This window comes from Chinchilla lanigera, unplaced genomic scaffold (assembly GCF_000276665.1).
Source record: "Chinchilla lanigera isolate Chin_1 unplaced genomic scaffold, ChiLan1.0 scaffold00031, whole genome shotgun sequence".
NCBI lineage: Eukaryota > Metazoa > Chordata > Mammalia > Rodentia > Chinchillidae > Chinchilla > Chinchilla lanigera.
In genome coordinates, this window is record NW_004955432.1 from 3,581,194 (window position 1) to 3,595,475 (window position 14,282).

At 37.7% G+C, this 14,282-nt stretch overlaps 1 protein-coding gene across 2 annotated transcripts in view; it reads left to right on the top strand.

Annotated features, from left to right (window-relative positions):
- The window catches only part of Ubqln1 (ubiquilin 1), a 41,996-nt gene that overhangs the window by 6,160 nt on the left and 21,554 nt on the right, over positions 1–14,282 (top strand). For both annotated transcript variants that reach the window (XM_005387960.2, XM_005387961.2), the window contains exon 2: positions 12,765–12,916. In XM_005387960.2, the coding sequence (XP_005388017.1) occupies positions 12,765–12,916 (152 nt within the window). The remainder of the gene's footprint in view (positions 1–12,764; positions 12,917–14,282) is intronic.

Here is a 14,282-nt window from a genome sequence, read left to right on the forward strand (position 1 = left end):
CCAGGAACCGAACTCACGACCTTGCGCTTGCCAGGCAGGCGCTTTTGCCGCTGAGCTAAATCCCCAGCCCAGTAATGCACATTTGTTTACAACCTAATCTAGAACATTATATACAGTAATATATGTTGACTAATAACCACCAATCACTGACACTTTACTAGAGTGCATTGTGTATGTCTCATGGCTTCAGTCCTCTGAGGGATTCATCTAGGCACAACTTCACTGCTTCAGGATGTTCACTCTTGCTTTTTTCTGCTGGTAATGTTACTCTTTTAGAACAGCCTTAGCTAAAGAGATCCTTATTTGAGCTATAGAATACCTAGACTGATTTGAATATTATATATTTTTCTTTAGGGTGCTTTATAGTATAATTTTATTTTATGTTAGGTTTTTTTTTTTTTTGAGACAGTGTCTCACTATGTAGTCAGGTTGGCCTTGAACTCAGGGTGATCCTCCCTCAGCCTCCCAAGTGCTGGGATTGCAGGTGTGCACCACCATGCCTGGCTTTATAATATAATTTTAGATGTGTAGGGGAGAAGAGAATTCTTCACATAGTTGTTGCTGTTGGTGTTTATTAATGAGTTCTTCAAGAAAAACAGCATTGATTTGTAGTTTTGCTCATTTCCATGATGTAAATTTTCTCATCATTGCATATTTCAAACTATTGAACTAGCTCACAAAATCCTTAAAAACTAAGGAGCTTTTGCTTAGTGCAGTGGTGTTGAATCTAATGGAAGCATGCCACAGCAGGCAGTATTAAAAACTCTGACTGACTTAGTGTATCCCTTAAGGGTAAGGGTCAGGAAACTTCAGCACGCCAAATCCATCGTGCAATTGCTTATGTGTTACATATGCTTCCTTTCAGAACTGACCATCTGGCTCACAGTGGGGAAAATATTTACTATCTGTCCCTTCATAGAAAGTTTACTGGTGTTGGCATTAAGAGCTTCAGTTCTAGATCTTATCAACACTTCATTAAAACTTGTCTCATTGGAATTTTTTACGTGACTTAGGTAACAGTCCAGTGAAAATGCAGTACAAGCCAGTGTAATTTTCAAGTAGCCCCTTAATAGAAGTGATTTTTATTGTGGTAAATACGTAAAACATAGTTTACCATCCTAACCCTTTTTAAATGTATAGTTTAGTGATGCTAAGTAGTTTGTGCAACCAGCACCATTATCCTTCACAACCTTTCATCTTGTACAGCTGAAACCCTGTACCCGTTAAACAGTAACTTCCCATTCCTGCCTTCCCACCAGCCCCTGGAAACTACTCTTCTACTATCTCCATGAATTTTTTTTATATAAGTGGAGTCATAGAATATTTGGCCTTTTGTGACTGACTGACTTTACTATAATGTCTTTGTAGTTTATTCATGTTGTAGTGTGTCAGAAATTAACCTTTTAAACTGATAAGAACGGATACTACACTTGATCTTAGCCAAAAGGCTGAGAAGTGATGAAATTAACCTTTTAAAACCAAACAATATTTTTTGTGTATCTATATACATTTTATCAGTGGTTACTTGCGTTACTTGCACTTTTTAACTTGCTTCCTTCCTTCCTGATTGATTGATTGATTGATTGAGACAGGGTCTCGCTATGTAGTTTAGGCTGGCTTTGAACTCACTATATAACCCAGACTGGCCTCAGACTCGCAGTGATCTTCCTCCCTCAGCCTCCTGATCCTCCCACCGGATTACAGGTGTGCACCACCACACTCAGCTTAGCTTGTAATTTTAATATGCTTCACTTCACCACATACAGATGGGTGTGTGTGTGTATGTGTATGTGTGTATTCCGCAGATTATCTCAGGATGTGTTACATAAAAGGTTATAAAGTATTTTATATTTTAAATGTTTAAGTTTTTAACATCTGTTGTGTATTTTACACTTAGAACACATCTCAGTTTAGACCAGCCACATTGCACATGCTCAGTAGATGTATGTGACTACTGTGCCAGTGGCTACCAAATTAGCGTGCCTAATAGAGCTTTCAGCATCTGCTCCCTACCTCCCAACCCTTTTTAAAAAGTGAAGTGATGGGTTGATAATTTCTTACCTGGAATGCTTGAGACTAGAAATGTTTCAGATTTTGCATGTGTTCAGATTTGGAATATTTGTATAGTTTTTACCCATTGAGCATCCCTAGTGTGAAAATTGAAAATTTGAAATGCTCCAAAATTTATTTGGACAGACTACTTGGTTTATCGGGTAAGCAGTTGCTATACAGATGTTCAGACTTGGGTATGATGGTGTCTTGGTTACTTGTGTCTTGTTGCTGAGACAAAATACCTGACACACAAATTAAAGAGGGAAAGGTTTATTTGGCTCACTGTGGAGGTTTCAGTCCGTACTCGGCACATGGCAGAGGGCAGCAGTTCATGGCGGTGGAAGACAGCAAAGGCCACAATAGCAGAAAAGGGAGGAGCGGAAGCAAACAGCCTCTTTTCCTCCCTCCTTGCCTGTCCCAGGGTGGGTGTGCCACTCACACCCATAACATAAGCATTGGAGAATCAATCATAAACTCTAGAAGTCTGCCCCATGACTGTGTTGAGGTTTTTGAGGGGACATCAAGACACAAATGGTGTTTTCTAATTATTTTTAACCTTTAAAATCTCTTTCTAGTTTTCATGAAGGATATATCTTATGTGTTTAAAAACAGAATGCAAAGGAAAGACATACATTATATATGACATGTCTGTAAGATTAGAAAATTCAGATGTTGTAGGAAAACATGAAATAATGGGAACCCCTCAGGAAAAATAGTGATCTGTCCAGAAAAATGTATATCTGTATATCCACATAAACTTTTATGTTTGTAGCCTGGAGTAGTGGCACACACCTGTAATTCCAGCACTCTTGAGAGGCTCAAGTAAGAGGATCCATAAGTTTGAACCTAATCTGGGCAGCTTAGGAACTTAGCAAAAACCCTATCTCTGAATGAATGAGTAAATGTGCTGGGGATATACTGTACCTTCGTGTGAAAGCCCTGTTCTATCCCTACTACTGCTCCTTTCAGATTTATTTAAGCAAGTGGGATCACTACCCACACACATTGTGTATTACCTTACTCTCCCCCCCGCCACCGGGAATTGAACTCACAACCTCGTGCTTGCCAGGCAGGCGCTGTGCTGCTGAGCTAAATCCCCAGCCCCACCTTACTCTCTTTTAGCTTATATTATCTTGGCAGTCTTTCTGCATAAAACTCTCATTCCTCTGGTACTTATGTGCATGTTTTATTTATTTATTTATTTATTTATTTTTATTGATACTTTTCAGATGGGGAGAGTGTTTTTGCATGTACTATAATTAGATTAAAATATGGTCTGTTTTAGAGGGAGTTTGGGGACGCTTCACTCTTTTTGTTCATCAGTAATTGTTTTAGAAGGAGTCTAAAAAGTTTACAGAGTGCATAGTAACATTTGTGTGCACAGTGTAGTTAGTTATGTCTGATACTTAACTTTTTTTTTTTTTTTTTGTCTTTTTGAGACAGGGTCTCCTCCTATATAGTTCAGGCTGGCCTTAAATTCAACTTTGTAGCCCAATTTGGCCTCGAACTTGCCGTGGTCCTCCAGCCTCAGCCTCCTTAGTGCTGGGATTACAGGTGTGTACCACCATACCTGGCTCATTTTTGGTTTTTGAGACAGGGTTTTGCTTTTTTTTTTCCTTTCTTTTTGAGACAGGGTCTTGCTGTGCAGTTCAGGCTGACCTTGAGCTTACTTTGTAGCCCAGGCTGGCCTCGAACTCGCAATGATCCTCCTGCCTCAGCCTCCCGATGTGCCACCACACCCGGCTTGAGGTCTTGCTTTGTAGTCCAGGCTTCTTGAGCTCACTGTGTAGCCCAGGCTGGCCACAAACTCCCAAGGTGATCCTTTTGCCAAAGCCTCCCGAGTGCTGGGAACTACAGGCATGCGCCACTATGCCCAGCTACATTGTCTTCTAAAGTTTATGCAGTGTGAGGCTGCTAACTTTCAGGTAAACATCAGACATTTGGAGAGTAATGAGTGTCTCCTGGTGCAGCCATTCCCTCTACAGAGAAAGTCTGTTTTACTGATGAACAAACTGAAGCTCAGGGACAAGTACTGTCATCCCCCTGGTCACATGACTAGAAAGAGGCAGAAACCAAGATTTGAACTCAAGTCTGCGTATCTCCAAAACATTTTGTTCTGGTAGGGTAACACTGTGCCCTTTCTTGTGTGCTCTCTTCCCAAACAGTTAAACAAAAGAGAATGAGCAAAATGGACCCTTAACAGCTTAGACTGGCATCATGACAGTTGCTATATGTGATGGATTGACATCTGTTCAGCTTGACTGAACTGAACCAGTGTGGTGGTGGGTGTGGGTGGCCCACCTGAGGATTGTCACTGGTAGCAGAAGAGGCCGAACTGGAGAGGAAGAAGTTTTGAAGCTGTAGGGAGCTCTTGGTTTTCCTGGAGGAGCTTGCCCTGCTGGCTTTCCTGAAGAACTTTGTTGTTATCATCTAAGGACCTCAGGACCTTGTTGTCACTGGGAATGGCTGTGGTTCACTTTGGGGGAGCTCTGGTCCTGGTGTACTGTTCATTCTTCTAGAGAAGCTTGTTGGGCTGACATTCCTGATACAGACTTAGCTGTTCTCATCATTGGAGGAGCTCAGGACCTTGCTGTTGCTGAGGATGACTGTGGTACTTTTCAGGGGAGCAGTGATTCTTCAAGTGTCACTTCTGGCTCCAGTGCAGATCCTTCAGCCTGCTATACAGATCCTTCATCCTGATAGTGCAGACTTTCTATCCTCTGTCACTGACCTTTGGGCCTTCCCAGTGCAGATCCGTGAAAACAGTCCTGCATGAGACATTGTCATGGGCTGTAGGCCACCAGGTGGGCTCCTGAGGGGCATTGTTATGGGCTCTAGGTCTTCACCTGGACTCATGTAGGACGTTACCATGGGATCCAGGCCCTCAGCTGGATTCTTTGGTATTTAGTGTGTGGACAGATTTCCTGTACTCTTCTGGTGTATGACTCTTGGGGTGACTCATAAAATACTCCTATAAATTATGTGTCCTGTATTGTTTCCCTTTAGAACTCTGATTGCAACAGTGTAATAAATTGGTTAAGTCTTATGCACTTTAATTTCTAGGTCACCATTTCAAATATTTTCTTGATTATTTGCTTGCCTCTTCTTCAGAATAAAAATAGTTAATTTGCGGGGAAGTTGTGGCATCAAGACAAGAACTGACAACCTGTTAAAATAGGAGATACAGAGCCATTGAGAGTCTGGAATAGTTATCACTGTATTGCACAACTAACAGTTGATATTTGTACAAATAACATTATCAGACAGTTAAATTGCATTCAGTAGAATGCAAAACAATTTGGGTCCTCACACAAGAGTAACTTCAATTAGCTGGAGAATCCACTGGTGGAAAAAATGGGCTGCTGAATACTGTTTTGTCCATGCTAGGTTGCTTTTCATATCATTAAATTAATTTGCTTATTTAAGGTGCATTAGCATTTTGATTCTTGTGGTTGTTGAGAGTAGTAATTCCTAGTTCTCAACTCTTTGGGACTCTTGGTTATTACCGTAGGTTATCAGTGAATGTCTCTGTAGGAATTGTAGTTTAATAGGAAATTCGTATTTTCAGAGTCCCATTCTGTCACATATCTTTCATTTTGAGGTAATGGCCTTACAGGCTTTGGGACAAAAATGAGTGTATTTATCTAGATTGATGTTATAAAAATCTTTCATGGTTTTGAGTATCGCTAAAGTAAATGAAAATACAGCTTTTTGCAGTATATTTTGTATTTCTGCAGAGGTATACTGTCAGTGGGCTTCATCTGCATAAAGCAGCTTTGAGATTATTCTAAAATTACGAATTCTTTTCCATGTTAGTTCTAATTAGCTTCTGATTTTTTGTCATTGTTTAATACAAGGGTAGTAGAGAAAATAGACATAAAGGATAGGTTCAAATACTAGAGATAAAATTTCTAGGACTTTTTTCTTTCTTCCTTTTCTTTTTTTTTTTTTTTTTTGGTCTTCCCATGTAGTTCATGTTGGCTTTGGACTCACTCTATAGCCCAGGCTGGCCTCAAACTTGCAGTGATCTTCCTGCCTCAGCCTCCTGAGTACTGGGATTATAGTCAATTTCTAGGAATTTCTGTGCCAGTGTAAAGTGTTTTGCTTTTTATTTGTTTAGGGAGCAGAATTATTACCATTATTGTAGGGAGGTACTAGGGATTGAAGCTAGAGCCTTTCATGTGCTTAGGTAAGTGCCCTACTCCTGAGCCACATTGAAGATTCCCCTTCCCCCTTTTAAAAATTTGAGACAGGGTCTCTCTGAGTTGTCCAGGATGACATTGAACTTGGGAGCTCTCTTCTGGCTGAGCCTCTTAAGTAGCTGGGAATGCAGGCATGTGCCACCGTATCGGGCTCAAAATAGAAATGTTAAGGATCTATGAAGTACATGCAGAGTTTTTGGCTCTTCTGCAAATACCATTTGGATGAAAACAACATTCTTTATCATATTTAAATAAATAATTTCTAAAATACACTTCTTTGGAGAAGTGGATCATAACCTGGTGTGGTATAATTAATGTTAGTTTATTTACTTCAGAGTGTATGACCGTTGAATTTATAAAATTGTTAATCTTGGTTTTTGTTCAAATTTTTGGATGATTTTCTTTGAACAAATCAATACTGCGTTTGTCTTCTGGGAGTGATTCTAATACCGTAATTAGTTGGTATTGGTCATTTGAAGTTTAAAATTTTTGTTAAGAACTGAATTACAATAGGTAGTCAAGATTATCCCAAAGTACTACAAGAATAGTTGTAGCCTATCACCATTTCTAATATGTTCTGACTTTAAACATGAAGTACCATTTACTCATACTTCAAGCATAAGGTGCTTCTCAGAATCAAGTGTCTCATGAGGTTAGAGGATTGGTGACATTTGTTGCCAGCAATTGTAAGTCTGTGAGAGGAGGTGATTTCTTAGAGGTGTGATCTGTCAGAACTTTGCTTTGATTTCTCAGAGGGATTAGACGATAATTTGTGGTGTCCGAGAACGGCATGGCTGTGTAATAAAATAATTATTAACATAAATGCTTTTCGAACTACACTGTAGGGTCTTACTCCAATGTATCTAGTGTACTGTAAAGTAGCCCTGTCTGTCCAGAAGGGCCTGAATATCCTTTTGATACTGACATTGACAACTCATGGTTAAGGCTTCAGCCTTTATATGTTACAGAAGGCTCAAAACATTGACTGCTGTTCTGGGTATCAGGTATTAACTGTCTCTGCCAGATATGATACTCATGGATTTGTCTTCTAGTTTATATCTGATCTGCTGCCTAAAACAAGGACCTCTTCATCCTGATTGTTTTTTTGAGAGTCTCACAATGTAGTCCACACTGCCCTTGAATTTGCAGTCACTCTGCCTCAGCTTGCTAAATGCTGGGACTACAGATTTTAGCACTACACCTGGCTTCATCCTAGGTCTTTTAAGTTGCTTGTGCAAGACCAGGCATATTTTGTTTTTTTGGCTAAGTGAATCCCTTTAAAAATTACTCAGGAAATTTGATTGCTTGTGTTTTGACTTTACTGTTTCTTTTATGTAAGGTACTTATAACCAACTGTAAAAACTTTTTATTATAGTAGAGCAGAGAGGGATGCTTACATCATAAATGTACAGCAACTTTATTAACACAAAGGTTAGAATGTAGAATATTACCAGCTCCCAGGATGTCACTTTGTGATCCCTTATAAGTCTCTACTTACCACTTTGACCCTGTTCCCTTTTTTACTTTATATAAATGAAACTACATAGCCTGTTATTTTCATTTGTGATTGGCCCCTTTTGCTGTACATTGAAATATCCATGATGACATGGCTATAGTTTGTCACTGTACATCATATTCTGCTAAGTGAATACATTAGTTTATTCTTTTGTATAGGGTTATTTGAGCCAATTTCAGTTTTTGGCCACTACAAGTAGTACTGGTTTCAACTTCCTTAAATGTGGTTTTGGTGTACCATGGACATATGGACATGTAATTTGTTAGATAAAGAGTAGACTGTTCAGTCACAGAATAAGCATATTTTCAGCTTCTACTGTGAAATATTTTTCTAAAATGTGCTAATTTATAGTTCCACCTTCACATTATATGAGATCCAGCTGCTCTACTGGATGCTCTGTTATACTCTATAAACTGTTATACTCTGTGTAACAGTTACCCCTCTACCCAGTACTGCAACAAAACCACAAGGTAGAGAGAATTATAGTAAGTTAACTTCTTATATATTCTTCCTTCAGTCTTATAGCCAGTCTTGTTTCAGGATTACTTTCCCTTAAGGCTTCTCTTTTCCCTGTTGTTTTGTAGCATTTCTTATGTATTTGAGCTTACACTTTCATGTTTGTTTATGTGTCTCTAAAAGGTAAGGAGTCTTAAAAACTTGTCAGTGTTTTATACTGCCTTGACCAACTAATAAGGCCTTAATCACTTAACTCTGTTTACAGTTCCCTTATGGTCTCAGAAATACTTTTTTTCTAGCATAAATATTAACATGAATTTACTGTTTTTAGAACTTTAAAAACATTTCTCAGAGCAGTTTTAGGTTCACAGGAAAATTGAAAATACAGTGTTCCCAAACCTATGTCTCCTAAAGTTTCTTCACCCTTAGCATCCTGCTTCAAGGTAGTAAATTTGTGGTAATTGATGAACCTGCACTGACATATCATCATTGCTTAAAGTCCAAGGTTTACATTAGGGTTCAGTCTTGTTTGTACATTCTGTGGGTTTTGATGTATAATATTGTGTGCTCTATCTGTTCATCTTTCTGTCCCCCACAGTCCCTAGCAAGTACCGATTGTTTTATTGTCTTCATTTTTGCCTTTTACTTAATGTCATATGCAGTAGTTCTGTGGTCCCCAGCCTTTCTGGCACCAGTGACTGTTTTCATGGAAGACAGTTTTTTCCAAGGAGTGGTGATAGCTTGGGGATGATTTGTATACACTGCATTTATTGTTCGTGTCTGTTACTATTACATTGTATTTGATAATGAAATAACTCAACTCATACTGAATCAGTGGGAGCTTATTTTTCTGCACCTAGATGGTTCCATCTCGGGTGATCTGGCATCTAAAATGTGTTGCTTATGTCTACTTCATAATCTTGTTTGCATTGCTGATCCCTGGAGAAAAACCTGATTCATAAAGGTAGGAAGCTGAAACTAGAAACAGGCTGTTGAGTACTTTGGTGGCAATCTTGGGATATTCCACCTTCACTTCAACCCAAAGTGTGTATAGAGACTTGAACTGCTCTCAAACATTTAAGGGCACCGTCATTCGCAGTCTCAAGCAGTCGCTTCTTCTCTTCCATAGACAGAGTTGATTCACCTGGCTTAGTGACAAATGGATTGTGGATCCATTCTGTCCCAGTTTGGGGGGTTCTTTTGTGGTTGGGAAGAAATGCTCAGATTTTTTTGAAAGCTGAAATGTGGTCATGCACCAGCTGGGAGAAAGACAGTCCTGGCTCAGTCTCTTTCAGAATCTCTGTTAATGTTTGAAACATGTCAGGAATCCCAATGTTCACTCTTAGCTGCAAAATCTCAGTTTGGTTTTGAGTCCAGCCACTTCTATCTGCTGACTTGAACACAGTTGTTCTCCCCTAAAGTGACATTGAGTTCATTCAGTAGGTTGAATATGTCACATCGTTAAACAATTTTTGTGTCCCATTCTTTGTCACTGAAATGTTCTGCAGGTGGTGACTTTTTCTGAAGAGATGTCTGGAGCCTATTCAGTGTGCAGTAAGGATGTGTCTGCTTCTGAGGCTTTCAAATAATCCTATTTTAGCCCCTAATATATTCCCACAGGCTTGAACCACCAGCAGACCTGAGTGACTGTCCCATTGGGTCACTTGAACCATTGGTGATACAAACAGACCTCATCACTTTTATCAATCTTTTTTCCTAATAAAATTAGTGAAAAGTCTATAAATGGACCTGATCTATTTAATTGCTTGAATTTGGATAATTACAGAAGTGAAATACTCTTAAAATTGAAACACAAATAGGTCATAATATGCATATATGTATGCAAAATTGTATGTTACAATGAAGCCAGGCTTGGTGGCTCAGGCCTGTAATCCCAGCACACAGGAGGCTGAGGCAGGAAGATCACTGCAAATTTGAGGCCAGCCTGGGCTACACAGTAAGTGTAAGTCCAGCATGAACTACATAGTGAAACCCTGTCTCAGACAGACAGAAATAAAATAAAATGAAATAAAATAAATCCTGTTGTTTTTCATGGGGGTTTGAACATGGAGACAAGAGTGCAATAAGTTCCTGACTTAACTAACATTCAAGCTGTGAACTTTCATAGGTGTACTGTATAAGACTCACTTTGTCAGATATGAACAAATCTGACTTGTGGACATTCTCCCAGAACAGAATTTGTTCATAAATTAGAGTTAGTGTGTATGCATGTTTTCAATCTAGCATTTTAATTTCAAATCCTAAAGTACTGTAAAATGCTACATAATTATATGTTAGGTAATTGCCATTTCAGAATAAGGAGGGATATCAAAGATTTTGAAAAGGATTTCTGAGTCTAAGGTTAATAAATTAAAATCTAGATTAACATGTTCATTTTACCTGTGAGTTGGATTTCATACTGTAATCTGGATGTTTGTTCTTGAAGCCCTTCATCTATATTGGAACCTCAGTGCAGTTTATTAGCTGTGACACCACAGTGAGAGAATGGATGGCCACATCTTTAACCTTTTTTCTGTGTCTGAAGTACGATTAAAAATCTCAGGAGGATAAAAAGAGTTGGCATAGTAATAGCTACCATTTATTGATTACTGTCCATTTGTCTGATGCTTGCATTTTACATTTATTCTTATTTAATCCTTACATAAATGTCCTCTTCATTGCACTCTTATTTCTGGTACTATTAAAGAGGAAAATGAGATTGCTAATGATATGATGCTTAAATTATGATCTGTATTTTTCTGTAGAATATAGTAATTGTTGTGTTAGTAGTCTTTTAGTTGGAATTGCTAAAGGATTATGTATCTGTGATGATTTTAAGTAGAGGGAAGAAGGGTCAGTTGGAGAAGTTTGAATTTCATTACAATTTTGTGTTACCTTGTGCTTTGCAATGTTCAGGTTGAGTTGATAAAATAGATTAAATGAATTGCTTACATTGTTCTAACTTTTTTTTTTTTTTGGTACCAGGAATTAAACTCAGGACCTTGCACTTGCCATGCAGGGGCTTATGCCACTGAGCTATATCCCCGGCCCCATTGTTCTAACATGATTATGGAAAATTCACTTATATACAAAAGTGGAGCATTATGAACTTTCATACATCTGTCTTTGCAGCTATAATTGGTTTCTGTGACTATGACCCCTCTATATCTTCCATTTCCTGCTTCTTCAAGATTTTTTACAATCTCAGACATTATACAGGCTGGGCATGCCTAATCTGAAATGCTCTGTAATCAAAATACTTTGAATACCAACATGCCATTCAAAAAATTGCACATTACTGTATCTGGCAACATTTCAGACTTGGGATTTTTTTGGATTAGGGATACTCAGCCAATGAATTCTATGCAAATGTCTCCAAATCCAAAAAACTCTGAAGTCTGAAAAAACACTTCTGATTCTAAGCATTTCAGATAAGGAATCTGAGGTTTGCTATATATATATGTCATTTAGTGTGTCTTTCCATTTGTTGTAACAACCAGAAGATGTCCTTGGTGGGGATGCCATCATCTATTGAAATCCATTGCTGTAATGCAATGAGATAGAGGGATTTTAAGATGTGATTCTTTTTTTTAAAAATCTGGACTGTGGTTTCCTGAGGCAGTCTGTTAGTAAGGTTCCTGAGCCCACTTTGACGTTTTCTGATTTGGACATTTGACCAAACCTAGGCATTCTTGCGGGTTTAATAAAGATTTGAGAAATAATGATGTGTTTAATATAAGTAAACTATATAGCAATATGAGGCTTTTATCTCTCCTCTGTTTTTGCATGTTACTTTGGTTTCCAGCAAACCTTTCTTGAAGTTTTTTCGGTTATTTGCTAATTTTTCTTTAGTTTTCACTTCAGGAAAGCCTTACCTAACTGCCCTCTGTGCTGCTTCTGTATTTTGTACTTGATTGGCTCTCAATGAACTGTTCACCTTCAGGGAAAATTTTGCCTTTTTATATTTGGTTCTCCATAGTACTGCTTGTTAATGTTGAATGAAAGAAGTGGGAGTAATAATATAATAGGTTAAAAATGTGAGGTTGGCTGAACTATGCGTGCTACTGGGAAGAAGGGAGGAGGACTAGAGATGGAAACTTGAGGAGCAGGTTAATGTAAACAGTAAGAGCTAATTAGTGGTTTGAACTAAATTTGGTCCCATTGACATAAAAAAAGAATCAAAATACATTGAAGCAATAAACTGTTAGATCTTAGTAGAGGATTGAATATAAAATGTGTACACTTGTAATAGAACTTTTTATCACAGATGAAGTCGTAATCACTACTCACTAAGATCAGAACACTAACTGAAAAGATGCACCCTTAGATTGTTTGTGTTACATGTGCATTTGGGCAGCTTTGAGACAGTGTACTTCAGGAAACTAAACTGGATGGTGCTGTAAAAACATTTGTAGGGGCTGGAGATTTAGCTCAGTGGCGCACAGCGCCTGCCTGGCAAGCGCAAGGTTGTGAGTTTGATTCCCAGTACCGGAAAAAAAAAGCAAAAAAAAAAATTTTGTAATACATTTTTATTTTAGTTCAAGGAAGAAATCTCTAAACGCTTCAAATCACATACTGATCAACTTGTGTTGATATTTGCTGGAAAGATTTTAAAAGATCAAGATACTTTGAGTCAACATGGAATTCATGATGGACTCACTGTTCACCTGGTTATCAAAACGCAAAACAGGTACGGTTTCGGAAGTTGTATAGCTTTAAACTGTAATTAGTATTTACGTTTCTCTTTTTTGAAGAACTAGTCTTGGCTTTAAAGGTTTTTCCCTGTTACTAATATTTAAATGGTTAAAATTCCATTATTGCTGTTGATAACACTTTTTGTGAACAAAAATTAGTTATATGCTTGTTAGATAACCACTTGATATTTTACTAGATTCAGCTGTGTTTAGTTATTGTATCTATATTATTTGAAATACAGAACAGCAAATTAGTGGATTTTTAGCTATTCTTCTTCTTTAGGGAAATTCCTACACAAAGATCTTGAGTGACTGCTCCCTAGCAAACTACACAGGAGTAACCATATTGCATTGAAATCTAAAACACCCTCAGTTTTTAAGAGAAACCTTTATTTTTTGTATTACTGAGAAAGTGTACTCCTAATTAAACTGCTGTTTTATTGTTACTTTTAAGAGCCCCTTTAAATTTAATTTGGATGTGGAATTTTATCATATCATGTCACTCGTGCAAACGTTCAAAGAAAATTTCAGTGAAATAAATTGGATAAAGTTTTCCTAAAACTACATTGGGTTTGATTCTTTGGAGCCCTCTTTTGACCTCTAGTCATCAGTGTCCATATTTTTCCATACAGTATCCATCTGTTCTTTTGAGAACATTGATGATGGAGCATTTCTTAAAAGAGAAATATAATGTTTGTCCAGGATTTTCTTCCAAGGCATTGGCACCTGTGCTAGTATTCTCTCAGCAGCAAAGTTTGTTTTACTAATTTATTTTTCCTGTTCTGTTTGTGTGATTTTCTGTATGCATCAGAATTTCTTTGCGCCAACTAATGGCATAATTTTTCCAAGGACACTTTGTGTTAAACTTGACATACGTGGTACAACCATGTACTTACTCTTTGAGCTGAAGGAAGCCCTGTAGAGCTCACATGTGTAGGCATTGCAGTTAATGCCCGGCTGTCAAGCAGTTGTAAGATCCTAATGGCCTAGGTTAAAATAGAAAGTTGAATACCTTAGACTAAAAGAAGCTGTGAGACTTAGAACTCTAACTTGTGTCAGATGAAAGTGTTCTCTTATAAAGTCTTTATCTAAAAATATTAAGTAATAACTAAAAATATTAAGTAATAACTAGTATTATTCATATTGATTTCTCAGCCTTTTGATGAAATGTCATTTTTCATTTTAATAATTTTAGGGATCTAGTAAAACTAAACTTAAAACTAAGTTCTAAGAACTAGAAGAGGATAGATTAAAAAGTTGTTCATATAGTCAGGTTTATTTGAGTGTAACTGATCATTGATTGTCTTCTCTAAGGTGACCTACTTCCCTTTCATATATAATCAATCAATATGAAAACAAATA